Here is a 22,768-nt window from a genome sequence, read left to right as displayed (position 1 = left end):
GATGTATACCATACTTAACCCTGTACATGTGACTTTTAAAAGTTTAAACTTGATTATGAAAGTCTAGTGAGCATTTCACGATAACGAGGCCAGCTGCTTCGCGAGCAAAGGTCGAGAATTCTAGTGGACGCATTTCAAGTCCGTCACAATTCACTCTTTGGACTTGTGGGAATAACAGTGATGTAGGTGTTTTGGGCTCTGGCCACGTAGACCTATACCATGGACCTTGGACCTTATACCGTGGACCTTAAACTGCATCAAATAGATGTCGTGAAGGTGATAAAGATAGAATTCAACTCTCTCAATCCATAACAAACGGTTGTTGGAACTGTCCGGCTGAGTGTGTCTAAGTAACATTGATAGTCAAAAACACAAGGCCACCTGAATTCACACACGGAGGCAAAACCAATATTATACCTTTGACAAGTTCAATAATCCATTTCAGAGGCTCGGCAATGTTCAGGGTTTGTAATTGTTCAGCATCCCTTCTTTTATCGTTTGTTCAAATAATCCCTCTGAACAGCCATGTTACCTTACGCAAAATATCAAGGTTCTTTTTTAGTTTGACGAGACCGGCACCGCTTCTTAGAATATGGGCCTTGGTAGGTTGGTGTTAGGAGTTTTATACCCAGTTTCAAGGTTTTTGGTCACACCTAACCCTAGTTAGGCCAAAGTATCACTGTTTCAGTACATTTTCATTTGATTTTCACAATGCACAATCCTCTTTCACTTGTTCCACTGCACCTTTCCTCTCTCAACCCTCTACTTGCTTCATGGCCCAGGACAATTACCCTTTCACATTAATGTGTCTGCCAAACAAAGACCATTGATTTCAAAGTTTAACAAACCATACAACTCTATGCACAAGGACTACTTTGAAACATTTCCACTGAAACATTTCCAAAAAACACATTTAGTGGAAGAACGGTGCAGATTAAACTTTGGTAACGGAATTTCGATTAACTATCTCTCAGGTTTTTTTATGCGACCACATTTCCCAAAAACTTTTAAATATCCACTCCGAGTTAAGATTGAAAGATGTCTGCAGAAATAATGGAGATTGACACGGCACCTTGAGTTTGAAAAAATCGGTTATTATTGAACTACAGTAAGTGAAGTGGATTCACACCCAGTAACAGAATTTCATCATGGGTCTCTGACCTGTACTAAACAGAAATGGATAAAAATGTCATTCTCCTCATGTTTCACAAGTTTTGACATCACAGCGCAGAACAGTAGAGTACAATGCAGCACATCAGAGTAAAGTACAGTACAATGTACTATACTCTACTTTTCTGTACTACTGTATTGTAGAGTACTTTATTGTACTGTACCCTACTGTGCTCTACTCACTGTACTGTGCTTTGCTATCCAAACCTGTTAAATATACTTGTGAAGTATCTATGATGGGGTCCAGATTTGGTCCGGTCCGTCTGTGGACGTTAACATCAAGGCCAGGGTGGACTGACCAAATTTCATCTACTTTTCAACATCCATGGACTTCCGGTGTCGGTCCGTGCTCAGTGGTTGAGGATGCTGGTTACGGTAAATGGAAAGAGAGGGGGCTCATGGGTAGGTGTCAGTAAAAGCTGGGAGAGGTGACATTAAACTGGAGAGAGAGAGAGGAGTTTTTAATACTCTTTGTTTGACCACCAGACAACAGAAAGAGAAAGAAAACAGTTATGAGCTGAACATAACAGTATACCAGTGGAAGGGAGAAGAGTAGCAGGTGACCCAACTGTAGTTTGTGACTATTATCATTTCCCATTGTTACCAATTAATTTGGAGTTTTTAAATCACTCGATTCATATACAAATTTGATATCAGTAAAATCACTAACTTATTGGTAGGTCTACCATTACTTGTTACTTATTTAAACTTTCATTATCCTCCATGAAGGAGAGAAATTTGAAAATATCTTAAGGATATGTAGGTTTTTGGGAAGGGAATTACAAGGCAATATTTCTTAAACTTACTACAGGTAAACAATTTTTCAAACTAAATATACATGTTGATATTAGTTTTCAGGGGTCTTTACGTCAAAATTATGTTTTGATGTATTTCTGATACCTTTTTAAGACCATTTCTGGTAGATGTTTTGTACGACCCATTTTCCATCTGTTTATCCAGAAATCAGCCTTTACTTATAGCAAATTTTTAAGATGGAAAATGTATCTCTGCCTCAACTTCCCAAAATATAGACTCTCTTAGCTTTCATTTGACACCATATTTGATATGCTCCTATGAACTTGGTGCTCATGTGTCCTTTTTAGATGTAAATGCCCCCCCACTGTTCAGACTGAGCAGACATCAACGAAACCCACTGGACTGGAGAACAACCCATGTTGTGTAAAGAAAAGCTTTTTAAATGCAGGGTTTATAGGCTATATGGAGCGACACATCCAAACACATCCTCTCTACCTCCTACCTTATGTTTGTTTTATTATTCTCTGAAGCTTTGTCCCAGGCCTGCCTTTACTTGTCTCGATCCTGCTGTTTTGGGGAAGGAGACGTCTGTATTTTAGAGAGGCGAGAGAGAGAGAGAGAGAGAGAGAGAGAGAGAGGTGTTTCACCAGTCACTTTAAAGTGTACGGGTGAACCAAGGAAGGTATCAAGGAAAGGTACACACTATTCAAGTTGGCGCCATTGAAAATACAATGAGGTTGGAGCTTCTAAAAATTGGACACAAACCACTGACGCACAGCGACGCCTTAGATTCAAATAAGACGGTAAGTGAAAGGAGAAGGTTGTCAAGTTCAGAGAAAAAGACGTTCACTACACGATAACAATGATTTTAAAGTGATTTCAAGGCATTGTTTAGTGGACTGTTGCAATGACAGAGCTGTGTTAAAGCAGAAGTTCTTTTTATTTAAAAATTTTTTACAGCCAAACCTCTATTTCATGTAGATGACATGTTATAGAAGGGTCCAGACCAGTAGTGGTGCATGAGTAAAAGCACGGAGGAAGCCAAGCCAGTAAAAAAGCCATATTACAACCTATGTTGTGATAATTGCATTGTTTGCTATATAACAACCGCGATGTACAATAAGGCCGTGACAACAGAAGACATCAGTCACACAGCGGCGAAATAAATTCAACTACACATATGTTTGTTTCATCACAAAACCGGAGAGCAACATCTGTCCGGTGAAGTCCACAAAGCAAATCATGCATCCAAACAGATACTTTTGGTCATGTAGTGTATGTGGACAACTGCTCTTCGAACATCTCATTCCAAAATCATGGGCATTAATATGGAGTTGGTCCCTCCCCTTTGTTGCTATAAAAGCCTCCACTCTTCTGGGAAGGCTTTCCACTAGATGCTGGAACATTGCTGCGGGGACTTGCTCCATTCAGCCACAAGCATTAGTGAGATTTGGCACTGATGTTGGGCGATTAGGCCTGGCTCGCAGTTGGCGTTCCAATTCATCCCAAAGGTGTTCGATGGGGTTGAGGTCAGGGCTCTGTGTAGGCAAGTCAAGTTCTTCCACACCGATCTCAACAAACCATTTCTGTATGGACCTCATTTTGTGCACGGGGCATTGTCATGCTGAAACAGGAAAGGGCCTTCCCCAAACTGTATCCATAAAGTTGGAATCGTTTAGAATGTCATAGTATGCTGTAGCATTAAGGTTTCCCTTCACTGGAACTAAAGGGCCTAGCCCGAACCATGAAAAACAGCCAAAGACCATTATTCCTCCTCCACCAAACTTTACAGTTGGCACTATGCATTGGGGCAGGTAGCGTTCTGTCTGGATGCTATAACATGCCATTTACATCAAAAATAGATATTTGGTTGTAAAAATGTAAATGTCTCCTTTTTTTAAGGGTGAAAGACACTTTCTATAGGTGTAGAGATTTTAAAAGATTGTTTTGCTTTGTGTTACAAATCAGTGAAGCTGATTGTACTTACTGCGTGAATGGAAGATGCTGATTAAACAGGATCATTGAAGGAAGTGCACACAGAGGAAGGCCTTAGATGGAGGCCAGAGGTCAGAACTGGAATTCTGTTGAAAGTAAATACAGATTAAGGTACAGCAGAGAGGAGCCTCTTCCTCTCGCATTCCCAGTACCTGCACACATACGCAAGCGACTGTGTGTACATACACACACGAGTGAGTTTGTGTGTGTGTGTGTACACACACACACACACACACACACACACACACACACACACACACATATATATATATATATATATATATATATATATATACCTTGGGCCCCCTTATCAGTCAGTCATTGACACATCGGCCCTCAGATACACACAGTCAGTCATAAACACATTGGCTCACATACATTATATTTACACCCACTTTAAATATACACTATAGTTTGAAATCAGGTGGAAAATGCTGCACTGAGCATTGGTGGAGTCAAACTAAACTTAATGGCCCTTAAAAAAGAAAAAAAGAAGAAGAACCACAGTTTAAGTAGATCTTGGAACAACACGTTTTTTTCCCTCCCAGAGTGGACAAGTATCTGATACATACGTATACCACCAGCATGATGTCGTTCAGGGTCCTTAGCACTGCAACGCAGCACACTGAAAACATCCCCTGTGTTGCTCTGCACTCACAGACACACACTGGCAGCCTCTCGCTACTCACACTCGTTCTCACACACAGCGACATTCCCAAATTCACTGAGGAGAATTACGAGGGCAATTTGGACATTTAGCCCGTAGTGGCGGCGTGTGAGGTATTCAGGCCAGGAAGTAGACATTTTGAACTTGATAAACTCCTGAAATGCAACCCGTATGTCTATAGGTCTGGCATGTAGACTTTTATCGTCTGTAGCAGGGGCTGCTGAGGCAATAGAGTAGCTTTGCCAGTCAAGTCTATTGTCGGAGACAAACAATACTAGGCTAAAGAGTGCTGATCTAGGATCAGGTCCCCCTGTCCTTGTCATCTTTTTCATTATGATCTAAGAAGGCAAAACTGATTCTAGATCAGTACTCCTACTCTGAGACGTTGTATGAATACAGGCCCTGATATGGACATTTTGAAAGTAAATCCAAGGGGTATTGTATGTAAATGAAATGGTTAGAGATACCAAAAATGGGGCTTGACTGTTATGGCCAGTTAGTCATTTTAAATAAAACAATGTACCTGTGGCTTGTTAAGTGGGAGCTGTACTTTGTAGTTAACTGGGTAAATGGGTCATGGGATGAGTAGGAGGAGACAGTACTCGTAAATTCAAATCAATAACTCATCTGTGTATTCAAACCGAAAGGAAACCGTATTCTGTTTTGTGGAGGAAATGGCCTCCAACTGGAATGAGATCCTGCTCTTGGAGAGAGAAACAGGTTAGAGGCTAAATGTAGCCACAAATCGATTGAATAAATGACCTTGCTGTAGGTCAATTCCTGTCTTCTATCTTTAATCAATCAGTAAAAAAAAAGAAAAGAAAAGTAGAACAAAGTTGATAGCCTTCCTTGTTTGTCGCTGGAACGACAACGTGCCAACCCCAATCTACAGTAGCAAACGCAGCCGACAGACAGCGGCAAGGAAATACTCCCTCGGCCTCAATAGGAACAAACATGTCCTTATCTTTTTCACTGACATCTTCAATACCAGTGTGTTGCTGCCTAACAGGAATCACCTGTGATTGGGTGGCAGTGCCAGGTTCTGTAGAGGAGGCCAGGGCAAGGCTCCGCTGTGTTCCCATTGGAACAGTGTCTGGCTGACTGCGATAAGAGTGCAGTAGACCCAGGAGGGGTGAGGGTAGCTGGCCTCTCCCTCTAGCTCTGTGTTCCCTTCTCTTTATTTTGGAAATGCCGGGCAGGCTGCATCCTGAGATCCCAGGGTCTGATTGGCATAGGGAGGCAGGGGGGCAGGTAGGAGCTGGCACGGGATTTCCCATACACACACTGTTGGCTTGGATACACACATGCATGGATACACACACATGCACGGACAGTATGTGTACACACACTCAACTAATAGTTCCAGAATAATATGCTGTGTGGAACAGCGAGCAGGAGGATGAGGGCCTGGACAACACAATTCCAGGGAATGAGAGGAGTGAGGGACCAAACGAGACACTGTAAGTTCACATCACAGAGATGTGGAGAGGGTTCCAAACCCCAGGGAATCAGGGAGTGATCTTTTCCAGGCTTACAGCTAGTTCTCTCTCACTAGCTTGGTTTGGCATCTTTTTTTCTATAGTGAGCCGATGGAGAATTCTTACCATTGGTTGATATTTGGCTAGAATGATTTGACTAATTGTCCTGTATTATGCTTCTTTGTACCTGAGCATTTGCATGTGTGTATGCAGCTGTTGTACTAGAGTCGAGCAGGGGAGGCTGCTGAGGGGAGGACGGCTCATAAAAATGTCTGGAATGGCATCAAACGCATTGAAAACATATTTGATACTATTCCACTTATTCCAATCCAGCCATTACCACGAGCCTGTCCTCCCCAATTAAGGTGGCACCAAACGGTGGCGTCGAGGTATGTTTATCATACTGCTACATTTTTGTTGTCTTTCTCAGTAAGTTGAAACTGATTTATCTGTTCCAGTGCCGTTCTACACGATTGTGCAAACATTAGCGAAGATTTCTTGTCAATCAAACCTTGATAACTAGCTAGATCAATGCACGACATCGGACCATGTTGTATAAAGGGGACAGTCTTTCAAAAAGTAGGAAGTAACCGCCCACTTATACACCAGCCACCTCTGACCCGACCTCCTGACCTCTACACCCTGTGAGGTAGACTGCTGATTGAGCCCCAGGGTCTGAGTTTCCTAGGATACCAGAGCGGAAAGGGCTGACTCCGCCCTAAAATCTGTCAGCGCGAGAATAAAGCACGAAGCAGTCCAAGTTAGTCTTTTTTTTTTGTATGGCGGTCAACGAGAGAGTGTCAAAATAAGTCAACATAAACATTGGATTGCTAATTTGCTAAGTGAGGCTTATTTGATCGAATAGAGGTTTCGTCATATTTAGGTTGTTCCAAATATACTGACATAAGTGGACGTACGTGGCATCCTGGCAATTTCGAGTAAAAAAAAAAATATATATGGGAGTTGTACCTGTTGTTCACATGCCCTCTCATTAACTAGAATGTTCTGCCTCCTGCCTGCCTTCCACCTTTGCTGACATGTATTCCCATTGTTAGAGCAGACAGTCCAAAATCTAGATCATCTTTGAGGATACTGAGCTAACGGAGGTTAAACTTCAACGACTGATGTTAGTGTTGACGTCAGCTTCACTGCTTCTTGTAGAGAGAGAGAGAGAGAGACTGGTAGCTATGTTGTACCATTTGTTGTTTTGTATAGGTGCATTTAACTTTTACGCACTTTAGCTGCCAAGAGAAAAATACTCAATGACTAGACTTGGTGTATGTTATGAAGAACCCATTGACAGAGTAATCCCTTAATGCGCCCTTCTTAAGAGGAGGCCTAGGGTCTGAGGAGAACGTGTCTTTATAATGCCAAGTAACTAAATGCCCTGTTAATGCCACATCAACTCTAATATGTTTCAGGTTCGTCATGAGTTGTGTTCTCTTGCAAGTTGCAGCTTTGCTGCTATTCTTCAATATCACTCTGCATCTCCCTCTCTCTCTCTCTCTCTTTCGGTTTCTCTCTCTCTCTCTCTCCATCTCCCTCTATCGCTATGTCAGTGTTAGAGGTTGCCAGACTGTCTGTCAGCCTATGGCTCTGTCCCTCAGGGGACAAAGCTCCCGTTCTTCGTGGGGAAAGCCCCCTCCCCTGTCGGAATTCTCCCTCGCCTACGGGCAGAGAGCAGAGCCGGCCCAAACACACAGAAGGGGAGGGCAGAGAGAGATGAAATCAAATACAATTCTATTGGTTCTGTACACATATTTTGTTGTTATTCCAAATGCAGTTTCTAGTTCCTAACAGTGCAGTAATACCTAACAATACACACACATCCCCAAAACATTAAGACGTATCAGAATGAGCAATGTCAGAGTCCGGAATATAAATATATGTATATAATGGTTTGAATAGACAGTATATGAATAGAAAAGATGTGTACAGCAGTAGTTATATAGGATGAGCCTAGACTAGAATACATTATATACAAATGAAGTGGGTAAAACAGTATGTAAACATTATTAAAGTGACCAGTGTTTACTGACTATGTACACAGGGCAGCAGCACACACACACACGCACACGCACACGCACACACACCGACCATAACATCAGCCAACAGCCATGGTCATATAGGGAACTCGGTGCAGCTTTCGACTTACTCTTAAAAGTTGCAATATTAAATTGGGTAGTGCATCATCAGTTGTCCTCTTGTCATGTCAGTCGTTGCTGCCCTTTGTATAGAGAGCATTTTATAACTTGCCAGAAATGTCCAGATCAACTAGCCCATGTCGGCTAATGTTTTTTGATTTATTTCGGGGGATTTTAGCCCATAGATATTGTTGTAATTTTTTTGTCACTCGAATATCACATCAATACACATTAGACACGGCAACGTGTATAGAATTGCTCGAAAATGTACTTTAAAACTGCAACATTATCTTTGCACCCCTTAACCGAATGTGTAGAATAGCAGGAAATAAGCTTTAAAACCTGCAAAATTCTCTCTACCAAGAAGAGAAGTGTGAACAGTTTGTCATGAAGAATAATTGTGCCCATAGAAATAGATTTGGTGTGCGCACGCAGGGGAGGGGCACGAGATGTTTCCCAATGCTGGAAGGGGGGGACCAGGGTGACAAAGTTTCGGAACCCCTGGGCTAGAGTACCGGGTGATAGCCGGCTAGTAACAGTAACTAAGGTTCTCACCCTCTCCGTCGATGGGGGTGTGCTCCCTCTGTTGTCTCCTGAAGTCCACGATCAGCTCCTTTGTTTGTTGAGGATGAGGTTATTTTCCTGGCACCACTCCGCTTGGGCCCTCACCTCCCGTTGTTGGTAATCAGGCCGACCATTGTTATGTCGTCCAGGAAACTTGATGATTGAGTTGGAGACTTGCGTGGCCATGCAGTCATGGGTGAGCGTGGCCACGCAGGAGAGGGCTGAGCACGCACCCTTGTGTTGAGGTTTTGTTGCCGGCCTTTACCACCTGGGGTCGGCCCGTCAGGAAGTTCAAGACCCAGTTGCACAGGGTGGGGTTCAGACCCAGGTTCCCGAGCTTAGCGACGAAAGCTGAGCTGTAGTCGATGAACACCATTCTTACATGGGTATTCCTCTTGTCTGGATAGGCCAGTGTGCAGTGCGGTTGCGGCATCCGTGGATCTGTTGGGGCGGTAACCAAATTGAGGCTGGTCTAGGGTGTCAGGTGAGGTGAAGGTGAGATGATCCTTGACTAGTCTTTCAAAGCACTTCATGATGACAGAAGTGAGGGCTAAGGGGGCGGTAGTCATTTAGTTCAGTTACTCTTGCTTTCTTGGGTACAGGGACAACAGACTGCTATAGGGAGAGGTAGAATATGTCCGTAAACACTCCAGCCAGCTGATCTGCACATGCTCAGAGGACGTGGCTTGGGATGCCGTCTGGGCCGGCAGCCTCACGAGGTTTAACATGTTTAAATATCTTACATCAGCGTCAAAGACCAAGAGGTGTTAACTTTTCCCGGAGCGAGGCGACGGTGTCCGTGATGTGGCCGTCGTTCCCTTTATAATCCGTAATTGTCTGGAGTCCCTGCCACGCACATCTCGTGTCTGAGCCGTTGAATTGCGACTCCACTTTGTCCTTGTACTGTCGTTTTGCCTCTCTAATTACTTTACAGAGGGAATATCTGGTCTGTTTGTACACATCCATGTCCCCGCTTACCTTGCCGTGCTTAAATGCAGTGCGCATTCAGTTTTGAGAGCGAGGGAGATATGGAAGGAGAGAGTGTAGTGAAAAAGAGAAGTGATGGGGTAAGAAGAGAGAGAGAGAGATGAACAGTAGTTTGGTGCAGCTGGCCACTTTTATGAATTACAGGTCAATGTCACGTTACTAATGAATTTAGTCAAGCTGGCAACGCAGCCGAGCTTCTTATGTGTGCGTCCTACCAACAGGGATTTAGGATTTCATGATACCCCCGGCCCTTATTCCGTTACCACTTTTTTCCTTTCGAGAAATGCCCGCTGAACAACCAATATCTGTGTGCAACTAGCTACACTTCTTGGAACGACTTGCCTCCTGAAGAATGCAAACGTGTGTTCTCTCATACGCTGCTGTGGAAATGAAATAGGCCCACAGCCCTTCCTTGGTGGTGCGTGAAGTGCATGTCAGTGCGAACTCATCCACACTCGTGAGACGTAAATAGCTCGAGTGCCCCTAAATAAGAGAATACAAATATTTTTCTTCCCACATACAAATATGCAATAGAGCAGTTGAGCTTCCTTTCCGTATAGATATACTGTTGTAGATAAGCTTGGCTGGTATACATATCTAGGGGTCATTTCAGTGACTACCTACTCGCGTTCTCTCTCTCTCTCTCTCTCTCTCTGAACAACAAACAATACCAAACAGAGTCCCGTTGCCATGGGGATGTAGCTGCGGTGTCGCAGGCGTCTTTGTTTGGTTGCACTGTCTGTGTCAGGAGGTTGTCTGGGGCTGGGCAGGCTGACAGGGACCAACTCTGGGTCTAGTGCCATATGCCCTTGTTCACCTTATTCAAAATGAGTGACCAGTTAACTGTTACTATAACCTTACATAGGCCTAGTAGGCCGATCTTCTACATAACGGTTATGGTAACGTTAGTTATGAGCGCAGGTGTGTGCAAGGCGTTATAGACTTCTCGTCTGGTACATCGGTTTAGTGAAACCTGAGATGTGTGTTGCCGTGGATGTCCATTTTTTTATTAGTTTTTTTTATTTAACCAGGTAGGCTAGTTGAGAACAAGTTCTCATTTACAACTGCGACCTGGCCAAGATAAAGCAAAGCAGTGCGACACAAACAACAACACAGAGTTACACATGGAATAAACAAGCGTACCGTTAATAACACGATTGGGGGAAAAAAGAAACTCTATATACAGTGTGTGAAAATGGCGTGAGGAGGCAGGCAATAAATAGGCCGTAATAGTGAAGTAATTACAATTTAGCAGATTAACACGAGTGATAAATGAGCAGATGTGGAAGTAGAGATACTGCTGTGCAAAAGAGCAGAAAAGTAAATATGTATTGCTGCAGCGATCAGTTAGCTGCTCAGATAGCTGATGTTCACAGTTAGTGAGGGAGACATAAATAAAAATCGCTGAAGCTGGAGATATATAAAAAAAAAATATATATATTTTTTGCAATTAGTTCCAGTCACTGGCAGCAGAGAACTGGAAGGAAAGGCGGCCAAATGAGGTGTTGGCTTTGGGGATGACCAGTGAGATATACCTGCTGGAGTGCCTGCTATGGGTGGGTGTTGTTATCGTGACCAGTGAGCTGAGATAAGGCGGAGCTTTACAATGGTTACATACTAGACCAGTTCACTGTTTGTGGTTCCAGCAGCCAGTGATATTCCTTTTGAAGGGGCCAAAGGGTGTCTTAATTGAGGATGTACTCTGCCTCAACACAGGAAATGGAGGAAGAATATTGAGCGTGCTGATGCTGCTAAAACGCTGTGTGTGTCTGTACGTCTCGACAATTTTTATTTTTAGTTACTGCAAGTTATTCAACCCGCCACAGGTCACAACCCTGGCAGACACTCGACTCGGTCAGTTTATTGTCGATAACAACCAACCCGCTCTCATCGGAGCGACCGATTTTTTGATTCACTCACCCATATATCCCACATTCCTCTCCTGCCTTCTCAATCAGTTGCCAGAAGCCAAATGACCCCTGTTAACCCCTGTTTCTAAAAATAGGATTCGGCTTAATCTGCCTCATAAAGCACGACGGTGAAATGGATCCTCTGTTTCGAGGAAGGGCCAGAGCCCTTTGGTCCAATTGGCGCTCACTTCCTGGAGATTAGGTCACGACAGCAGACCGAGAGGATATGGAGGTTATTTCCCAGAGCTTGTCTGTGTCCCAAATGGCACCCTATTGCCTATACCTATGACCATGGCCCATTGGGCTCTGGTCAAAAGTAGTACATTATGTAAGAAATAGGTTGCTGTTTGGGACGCTAGCTTGTTTTGAAATGTGCTCAACACTAGTTGACTGACAACTAGTTAAGTTTCATTGAAGAGAGTACAATAGATTAGTGTGGTAAATATTTATCCCCTCTAGGGGCTGTATACTAAAGGAAAACAACAAGAGGATGGAATGAATGGAGACTTGTTTTATTGTTGTTTACATTTCTGCTACAAGGAGGACTTGCCAATGAAAAGTTGATCCATCCAGTTTGGGTTGTTTTTAATTTAGTTGCCTGATAAACCCATTGTCTTAGAATAGTAGTTTAGTGGAAATCCTATGAAGAACAGGAAGTCCATGACGCACATAAATGACAAAAACGGTTGATTCTCAGAAAGACAATACAGAGAGGCAAAGGGATGGAGGGCATTTGTCTGGTTCTCATCCCACAATTTCATGCCATGGATCTGTGGCGCATCTGTTCACATTGAACACAGCTCCCATAACTGTGTCTGTGCTTTTAGATACGCCTATGGTATCTCTGTGTGTACAGTACGTATGTTTAATTGACACTGTGGGTGTGTTCCTATGGTATCTCTGTGTGTACAGTACGTATGTTTAATTGACACTGTGGGTGTGTTCCTATGGTATCTCTGTGTGTACAGTACGTATGTTTAATTGACACTGTGGGTGTGTTCCCATGTGTGAACATGTGTCCACTGTTCTCTCTCTGTCTTTCTAGTTGTCGAAATCTGTGCGTGTGTGTGGCAGAGCTAGCACAGTGTGAAGTGATGGTGCCAGAGGTTCATTGTGAGAGCTGAGCCTTTTCACAATACCCCCCCACCCCACACTCTTGTGATGCATTCCTTTGTGACGTCAAACACAGCGCAGCGGCTGGCCTGCCAGGCAGAGCACAGGATGTGTGCAGAGGGAGGGAGCCAGAGACTATAGCGTGTGCGTTTGTGTGTGTGAGAGAGAGAGAGGCCCGAGACAGAGGGAGAAGGCAAGAGATGACAGACAGAAAGAAAACATGCACTTATACACTGAAAAAAACAGAAAGTGTCTGGAAATAGCAGAAGGCTTACTTCCCTATTTAAAAAAAAAAAAGATTCCATAATTCCAACTCTCTGTCTTTCTCGCTGGACGTTGGCTGCCCGTCTCTCACCCTGAGGTTACCCATTTGGGCTGCCAAAGGGGAGGGCATAGACCCATCCTAACACATGCGTGTCATTCTAAGGCGCATTTCCAGAGCGTCAGCCTCTTTTCACCTCACACGCGAGAGGAGGGAGGATGCGTGACCTCAGGTTTGCATGCTGAGGCGGAATAGGCTAATGAAGGCCTCTCCAATGCAGGTTGATTGTGCCTAGCATGTGTTGACCGTGCATAGCATAGCTAACCATCACATGAAGACGTGCAGGTACAACGGGCAGAGAAGATGAATATCAGGAAATAAAATGAATGTGCCTCTGTATTCCATTAGCTCAGTTCTATTCCAGAGTGTATCATTCTAGATGTCAATGATGATGATATGTGCCCCTTGTCTCATCTGGAGGTTATAGAGAGGATGTTAATGTATAGATACAGAAGGTCTTATCAGTCTGGAGGTTATAGAGAGGATGTTAATGTATAGATACAGAAGGTCTTATCAGTCTGGAGGTTATAGAGGGGATGTTAATGTATAGATACAGAAGGTCTTATCAGTCTGGAGGTTATAGAGGGGGGATGTTAATGTATAGATACAGAAGGTCTTATCAGTCTGGAGGTTATAGAGGGGATGTTAATGTATAGATACAGAAGGTCTTATCAGTCTGGAGGTTATAGAGGGGGGATGTTAATGTATAGATACAGAAGGTCTTATCAGTCTGGAGGTTATAGAGGATGTTAATGTATAGATACAGAAGGTCTTATCAGTCTGGAGGTTATAGAGAGGATGTTAATGTATAGATACAGAAGGTCTTATCAGTCTGGAGGTTATAGAGGATGTTAATGTATAGATACAGAAGGTCTTATCAGTCTGGAGGTTATAGAGAGGATGTTAATGTATAGATACAGAAGGTCTTATCAGTCTGGAGGTTATAGAGGGGATGTTAATGTATAGATACAGAAGGTCTTATCAGTCTGGAGGTTATAGAGAGGATGTTAATGTATAGATACAGAAGGTCTTATCAGTCTGGAGGTTATAGAGGATGTTAATGTATAGATACAGAAGGTCTTATCAGTCTGGAGGTTATAGAGAGGATCTTAATGTATAGATACAGAAGGTCTTATCAGTCTGGAGGTTATAGAGGCGATGTTAATGTATAGATACAGAAGGTCTTATCAGTCTGGAGGTTAGAGGGGATGTTAATGTATAGATACAGAAGGTCTTATCAGTCTGGAGGTTATAGAGAGGATGTTAATGTATAGATACAGAAGGTCTTATCAGTCTGGAGGTTATAGAGGATGTTAATGTATAGATACAGAAGGTCTTATCAGTCTGGAGGTTATAGAGGGGGGATGTTAATGTATAGATACAGAAGGTCTTATCAGTCTGGAGGTTATAGAGGATGTTAATGTATAGATACAGAAGGTCTTATCAGTCTGGAGGTTATAGAGAGGATCTTAATGTATAGATACAGAAGGTCTTATCAGTCTGGAGGTTATAGAGGCGATGTTAATGTATAGATACAGAAGGTCTTATCAGTCTGGAGGTTAGAGGGGATGTTAATGTATAGATACAGAAGGTCTTATCAGTCTGGAGGTTATAGAGAGGATGTTAATGTATAGATACAGAAGGTCTTATCAGTCTGGAGGTTATAGAGGATGTTAATGTATAGATACAGAAGGTCTTATCAGTCTGGAGGTTATAGAGGGGATGTTAATGTATAGATACAGAAGGTCTTATCAGTCTGGAGGTTATAGAGGATGTTAATGTATAGATACAGAAGGTCTTATCAGTCTGGAGGTTATAGAGGGGATGTTAATGTATAGATACAGAAGGTCTTATCAGTCTGGAGGTTATAGAGAGGATGTTAATGTATAGATACAGAAGGTCTTATCAGTCTGGAGGTTATAGAGAGGATGTTAATGTATAGATACAGAAGGTCTTATCAGTCTGGAGGTTATAGAGAGGATGTTAATGTATATATACAGAAGGTCTTATCAGTCTGGAGGTTATAGAGGATGTTAATGTATAGATACAGAAGGTCTTATCAGTCTGGAGGTTATAGAGGATGTTAATGTATAGATACAGAAGGTCTTATCAGTCTGGAGGTTATCGAGAGGATGTTAATGTATAGATACAGAAGGTCTTATCAGTCTGGAGGTTATAGAGAGGATGTTAATGTATAGATACAGAAGGTCTTATCAGTCTGGAGGTTATAGAGAGGATGTTAATGTGTATATATACAGAAGGTCTTATCAGTCTGGAGGTTATAGAGGGGATGTTAATGTATAGATACAGAAGGTCTTATCAGTCTGGAGGTTATAGAGGGGATGTTAATGTATAGATACAGAAGGTCTTATCAGTCTGGAGGTTATAGAGGATGTTAATGTATAGATACAGAAGGTCTTATCAGTCTGGAGGTTATAGAGGATGTTAATGTATAGATACAGAAGGTCTTATCAGTCTGGAGGTTATAGAGAGGATGTTAATGTATAGATACAGAAGGTCTTATCAGTCTGGAGGTTATAGAGGATGTTAATGTATAGATACAGAAGGTCTTATCAGTCTGGAGGTTATAGAGGGGGGATGTTAATGTATAGATACAGAAGGTCTTATCAGTCTGGAGGTTATAGAGGGGATGTTAATGTATAGATACAGAAGGTCTTATCAGTCTGGAGGTTATAGAGGATGTTAATGTATAGATACAGAAGGTCTTATCAGTCTGGAGGTTATAGAGGGGATGTTAATGTATAGATACAGAAGGTCTTATCAGTCTGGAGGTTATAGAGGGGATGTTAATGTATAGATACAGAAGGTCTTATCAGTCTGGAGGTTATAGAGGATGTTAATGTATAGATACAGAAGGTCTTATCAGTCTGGAGGTTATAGAGGATGTTAATGTATAGATACAGAAGGTCTTATCAGTCTGGAGGTTATAGAGAGGATGTTAATGTATAGATACAGAAGGTCTTATCAGTCTGGAGGTTATAGAGAGGATGTTAATGTATAGATACAGAAGGTCTTATCAGTCTGGAGGTTATAGAGAGGATGTTAATGTATAGATACAGAAGGTCTTATCAGTCTGGAGGTTATAGAGAGGATGTTAATGTATAGATACAGAAGGTCTTATCACTGTCCGTTTCTTCTTTCTTCTAAGTCTGATCTCGCTGATCTAAAAGAATAAAGGGAAGAGGATGTGAAAGACGTGTGTGTGTGCGTGTGTGTGTGTGTGTGTGTGTGTGTGTGGGTCACGAAGTGGCTTAATACTTAGTTATGAAAAGCGTTAAATCCCCTTTTGCAATGATGCATTTAATTGCATTATAATTACTCCATGCATTTAATAGTTTAATAAGAGTGTTGAAGAAATCTTTTTATTTCTTCCTTGCCTTCACACCCACCTTGCTTTATACGGTCGGGATGAGTGTAAATATTATTTAGGTTTTGCTTGTCTTTTCCTAGTAGCACTGATTCTGCTGACAGTTGCTTTATTACCGAAAGGCTTTACTTTACTATGACTGCCACCTGTGGTTGTCGTACCTTGGAACCTTAAGTCGAACGCACTAACTGTAAGTTGCGCTGGCTCAGATCATCTGCTACGTCTCTAAAATGTAAGCGTTTTTAAAGGAGGACGTCTCAATCAAAGCCTCTCTCTCTCTCTCTTCCCCCCCCCCCCCCCAGTCCTCCTGGCCCAGCCTATGGAGAATGATTGTATGGAAGGGATATCCCTGAAGATCACAGACTTTGGCCTGGCGCGGGAGTGGCACAACACCACCAAGATGAGCACGGCGGGCACTTACGCCTGGATGGCGCCGGAGGTCATCAAGTCCTCCACCTTCTCCAAGGGCAGCGACGTCTGGAGGTAAGGGGGCTTGTAGGTGTGTGTTTGCGTGTGTGTGTGGGGGGGATGGAGCAGTGCAGTACAGCAGTACATGATGATGAGAGATGCCAACTTCCCTGCTGTGAGATGCCAACTTCCCTGCTGAGAGAGGCCAACATCCCTGCTAAAATAATAATGGAATTAAAAATAAAGATGTATGATGAGACTATTTATGAGCCAGGTATTTGGGAACTTGTCCCCCCTTCCGCCTTCTCTGACAGTGATATAATAGGGATGGGTTGCAGGAGGGGTACAGCCATGTGATAGCAGCAGCACTTCAAAGCCTGCTCTGTGCTTTGTGTGAGACATGTCAGGCACACTGTCCTATTGTCCCCCTGCATGGAGCTAGAGAGAGAGAGAGTGAGGTAGGCCACACAGCAGACCTGACCACAAGTGTGTGTGTGTGTGGGGGGGTGTATTAGTGCTCTTGCACTATCGTGTGTGTGTGTGACCACACACAGGATGTGTATCCAAAATAGCACACTGTGCACCCAACACACACATCTCTTTCACATGCTCTCCTGAGACACTTCACTATTCCCAAACTAGCCTTTTCTGTTTTCCTTTGCACATGTTAATGAGAGGGTGTTATGAACCTGGTATGAAAATGAGGGCCAATATTGACCTCTTCTGTTCTCCTTTATCCATCTCCGTTAGCTGTGTCCCAAAATGGCTCCCTATGTCCTTTTTATAGTGCACTATTTAGGAAATAGGGTGCGATCTGGACATGCTGTAGCCCTTCACTTCTTCATAAAGCTGTAGATTTCCGATGCTGGCAAAAACAGAGCAGCAGAGTAATTAAAGGACTATATTAAACGCTGCCGGCTACACTCCCCACATACAAGACAGCCTACAGCGCTTTCAGAAGAGAGTGTGTGTGGAACTGTGAATTTGAATCAAATCAAATTTTATGTCACATGCGCCGAATAAAAGTTAGACCTTACAGTGAAGTTCTTACCTACAAGCCCTTAACCAACAATACAGATTTAAGAAAAATAAATGTTAAACTATTTACTAGAATAAACTGAAGTAAAAAAAAATGTAAAAAAAGAAAATAAAGTAACAAATAATTAAAGAGCAACAATAAAATAATAGCAAGGTTATATACAGGGGGTACCGGTTCAGAGTCAACGTGCGGGGGACTGGTTAGTCCAGGTAATTGAGGTAATATGTACATGTAGGTAGAGGTAAAGTGACAATGCATAAATGATAAATAGAGAAACAGCAGCATGAAAATGGGGGGGGGGGGGACAATACAAATGGTCCAGGTAGCCATTTGATTAGCTGTTCAGGAGTGTTATGACTTGGGGTTAGAAGCTGTTAAGAAGCCTTTTTGGACCTAGACTTGGCGCTCTGGTACCGCTTGCCATGCGGTAGCAGAGGGAACAGTCTATGACTAGGGTGGCTGGAGTCTTTGGCAATTTTTAGGGTCTTCCTTTGACACCGCCTGGTATAGAGGTCCTGGATGGCAGAAAGCTTGGCCCCAGCGATGTACTGGGCAGTACGCACTACCCTCTGTAGTGTCTTGCGGTCGGAGGCCGAGCAGTTGCTATACCAGGAGGTGATGCAACCAGTCAGGATGCTCTCGATGGTGCAGCTGTAGAGCTTTTTGAGGGTCTGAGGACCCAAGCCAAATATTTTCAGTCTCCTCAGGGGGAAATAGGTGTTGTCGTGCCCTCTTCACGAATATCTTGGTGTGTTTGGACCATGATAGTTCGTTGATGTGGGCACCAACAAACTTAAAGCTCTCAACCTGCTCCACTACAGCCCCGTCGATAAGAAAGGGGGCGTGCTCGGTCCTCCTTTTCCTGTAGTCCACAATCATCTCCTTTGTCTTGATCACGTTGAGGGAGAGGTTGTTATCCTGGCCAGGTCTCTGACCTTGGATCTCCCACACTTTCAAGTACTTTGCCACTCTTTGAGGATCGGCACAGTCCTGTGTTTGTATCATATATATATATTATATATAATATGTCTTTGTTGTAGTAAGCAATAGGTATTGCTTTATTCCCTATTTTTGTCTTTATGCATGTTTCAGAGAAGCATAATGCACTTCCATGACTGTCATTATTGCATATAATAAATACATAAATGATTATAATAATAATGTATAGCATAGTTGCCATCCCTCCACTTCAGCTGTTGATATCATTTGCATGCACTGTATGTGTGTTTTATGTATGTGTCATGAATGTACTGTATGTATAGCATCAAACTAGTTCTTGGGGCTCCCCAGCCATTCCACATATTTGTTTCCAACACTGGCACACCTGATTCAGCTTGTCAATCAATGGCTTCATGATTATTTGACTAATTGAATCGGATGTGATCAATACCAGAAGGACCAGGGACTGGTTAGAGAATCTTCCCTAACCTTCCATTGATGGCTCCTCTCCCCCTCTCTCCTCCCCAGCTATGGTGTTCTTCTGTGGGAGTTGCTGACAGGAGAGGTTCCCTACAGGGGGATAGATGGTTTGGCTGTGGCCTACGGAGTGGCCGTTAACAAACTCACCCTCCCCATCCCCTCCACCTGCCCAGAACCCTTTGCCATGCTCATGGCAGGTAAGAGTCCCTTTTGTGTTTTCAATTTGGTGTAACCATAATTCTCTCTCTGTCTCCATTTCCTCAAACCTGGAGGCTGAATTTAAAAAATAATGTTGCGTAAAATGTTTGATTTGGTCACGCACAGGAAAAACATTCCGAGCTACTGGTTAGGTTGTGCAATACATTGAGGCTGCTGTTCAAGGATGTTGTTAGTTTGAGGTTGTTGTTGGTTTGCTGTGTTGGTGATAGTTAGATTTGTGAAAGGCACTAAAGAAATAATTTGGTCATCAGTCGTGTAAACGGCCTTGACAACGCCTGGCCAAATTATGCCATAATGCGCTTTAAGTTGTAGATTTGTTTGTGCATGAATTGTGTCATGTCCTGAACTTGCAGGGTTATGTATGCTTTGGTAGTGGAGTAACTGTAATATGCATGTTATTATAATTTGTCTTAACTCAATGTGTCTGCCTTCACAGAGTGCTGGGATCAGGACCCACACCACAGGCCCAACTTTGCCTCCATCTTGGTTCAGCTGACGGCTTTGGAGAGGCAGGTGGTGGAGGAGATGCCTCAGGACTCCTTTCATTCCCTACAGGAGGACTGGAAACTGGAGATCCAGGACATGTTTGATGAGCTCAGGGCCAAGGAGAAGGTGAGGGGAAACGGGTGTCTTTTAGAGGGACGCCGGGAGACTGACTGTATGGTTATTGTGTATGCGTTTTTTGAAATAGAAATGGAGAAGTGTGAGTGTGCTTGTTATAGATGCGCGTAAATGGAGCACCCCTTTACTTTTCCCACACTTTGTTACAGCCTGAATTTGAAATGGATTCAATTGAGATTTTGTGTCACTGATCTACACACAATACCCCATAATGTCAAAGTGGAATAAAAAATTTAAAACTCAAACGTCTTGAGTCAATAAGTATTCAACCCCGTTGTTATTGCAAGGCTAAATAAGTTCAGGAGTAAATATGTGCTTAAGAAATCCCATAAGTTGCATGGACTCATTCTGTGTTCAATAATAGTGGTTAGCATGATTTTTGAATGACTACCTTAACTCTCTAGCCCACACATTATCTGTAACGTTCAACCACAAAGACCAGGGAGGTTTTTCAATGCCTCACAAAGAAGGGCACTGATTTGGTAGGTGGGTAAAAAAAGAAAAAATACATTGAATATCCGTTTTTGAGCATGGTGAAGTTATTAATTAGGCTTTAGATGGTCTATCAATACACCCAGTCACGACAAAGATACAGGTGTCCTCCTTCCTAGCTCAGTTGCTGGAGAGGGAGGAAACTGCTCAGGGATTTCACCATGAGGCCAATGGTGATTTTAATAAAACAGTTAGAGTTTAAAGGTTGTGATACAAGAACTGAGGATGGATCAACAACATTGTAGTTACTCCACAATACTAACCTACATGACAGATTGAAAAGAAGAAGCCTGTACAGAATACAAATATTCCAAAACGTGCATCCTGTTCGCAACAAGGCACTTAAGTAATACTGTAAAAAAGAAAATTGGCAAAGAAATTTTACTTTTTGTCCTGAATACAAAGCGTTATGTTTGGGTTATGCAAATCTAACATATCACTGAGTACAACTCTTCATATTTTCAAGCATGGTGGTGGCTGCATCATGTTATGGGTATGCCTGTCATCGGCAAGAATGAGGGAGTTTTTCGGGGATAAAAATAAACAAAATAAAGCTATAAGCAAAGGCAAAATCTAATAGGAAAACCTGGTTGTCTGCTTTCCAACAGACACTGGGAGACGAATTCACCTTTTAAGCAGGACAGTAACCTAAAACAGAAGGCCAAATCTACACTGGAGTTGCTTACCAAGATAACATTGAATGTTCCTAAGTGTCCTCGTTACAGTTTTGACTTAAATCAGCTTCAAAATCTACGGCAAGACTTGAAAACGGCTCTCTAGCAATGATTAACAGTCAACTTCACAGAGTTTGAAGAATTTTGTACAATCCAGGTGTGCAAAGCTCTTAGACTTTCCCTCAAAAAACTCACTGCCGTAATGGCCGCCAAAGGTGCTTCTACAAAGTATTTACTCAGGTGGGAATACAGATACTTCTGTATTTAATTTGTAGTAAATTTGCAAACATTTCTAATACCATGTTTTCACTTTGTCATTATGGGGTATTGTGTGTAGATGGGTGAGAAACTTTTTTTAATCCATTTTGAATTCAGGCTGTAACGCAACAAAATGTGGAATAAGTCAAGGGGTATGAACTTTCTGAAGGCACTATGTATGAGTGTATGAGTGTGTGTGTTTGTGTTAAAAAACACAAATTGTATTGTTTTACGTGTTTGTTATAAACGATAACAACACCGTAATAACAGCAGTAACTACAACAGAAATCTCCCCCGTCTCCAGGAGCTGCGTTGTCGTGAGGAGGAGCTGAAGCGCGCGGCGGTGGAGCAGAAGTCCCACGAGGAGTTCCTGAGGCAGAGGGAGCAGCAGCTGGCCCAGTGGGAGCAGGATGTGTTCGAGAGGGAGCTCAGTCTCCTCATCCTGCACATGAACAACCAGGAGAAGCCCAACGTCAAGAAGAGGAAGGGAACCTTCAAGAAGCACAAGCTCAAGGGCAGCAAGAACGGAGAGAAGATCAGCATGCCCCAAGGTGAGGGGACGAGGGGGGGGTGACTTGCTTGGGATGTCTTGAAATAGGAAATATTGGTCAGTTGGTTGGATAGTCTGTGAGCCAGATCGGCAGAGTAGGAAATCAGTCAATCAGTCGCCATTTTGAAATCCATTGAGACCTGGCCGAGATGGTAGCTACGGTACTTATCACTGTACTTAGTTCACCTCAGCTCACCTCACACCAATTCACGACTTCACTACCGAGTGTGCGGAAGTATCACGTACTGTACCATCATATCTTACAACGTCCAAATACCCGTTGATATTCGTTGCTAACTGCATAGGTTTTCACTAAACAGTACGTTCTAAAATAGTAGGTAGAACTAGTGTTGTTTTAGTAAGGCCATAAGCTACTATAGGGTCACTTTCTCCTGTAGACTACTCCCATTGTCTACTGATAAGAAACTCATCATAGAAACAAACCCACACTCTCTCTCTCATGCTGCGCACTCGTCATGCGTCATTTTTATTAGATTTTTCCCCTTTTATTTAACTAGGCAAGTCAGTTAGGAACAAATTCTTATTTACAATGACGGCCTACTGGGGAACAGTGGGTTAACTGCCTTGTTCAAG

General features: G+C 42.8%; 1 protein-coding gene across 1 annotated transcript in view; it reads left to right on the top strand.

The window, feature by feature from the left end:
• Nucleotides 1–22,768, top strand: part of LOC106577540 (mitogen-activated protein kinase kinase kinase 11) — a 38,077-nt gene that overhangs the window by 2,611 nt on the left and 12,698 nt on the right. Inside the window, exons 2-5 of the mRNA XM_014155656.3 lie at nucleotides 16,797–16,977; nucleotides 19,409–19,557; nucleotides 20,016–20,191; nucleotides 21,929–22,175. Of these exons, the coding sequence (XP_014011131.3) occupies nucleotides 16,797–16,977; nucleotides 19,409–19,557; nucleotides 20,016–20,191; nucleotides 21,929–22,175 (753 nt within the window). The remainder of the gene's footprint in view (nucleotides 1–16,796; nucleotides 16,978–19,408; nucleotides 19,558–20,015; nucleotides 20,192–21,928; nucleotides 22,176–22,768) is intronic.

Source organism: Salmo salar, chromosome 18, assembly GCF_965601325.2.
Source record: "Salmo salar chromosome 18, fSalSal1, whole genome shotgun sequence".
Taxonomy (NCBI): Eukaryota; Metazoa; Chordata; class Actinopteri; order Salmoniformes; family Salmonidae; genus Salmo; species Salmo salar.
Note: the sequence above shows the minus strand (reverse complement) of the source record. Positions and strands in the feature narration are given on the sequence as shown.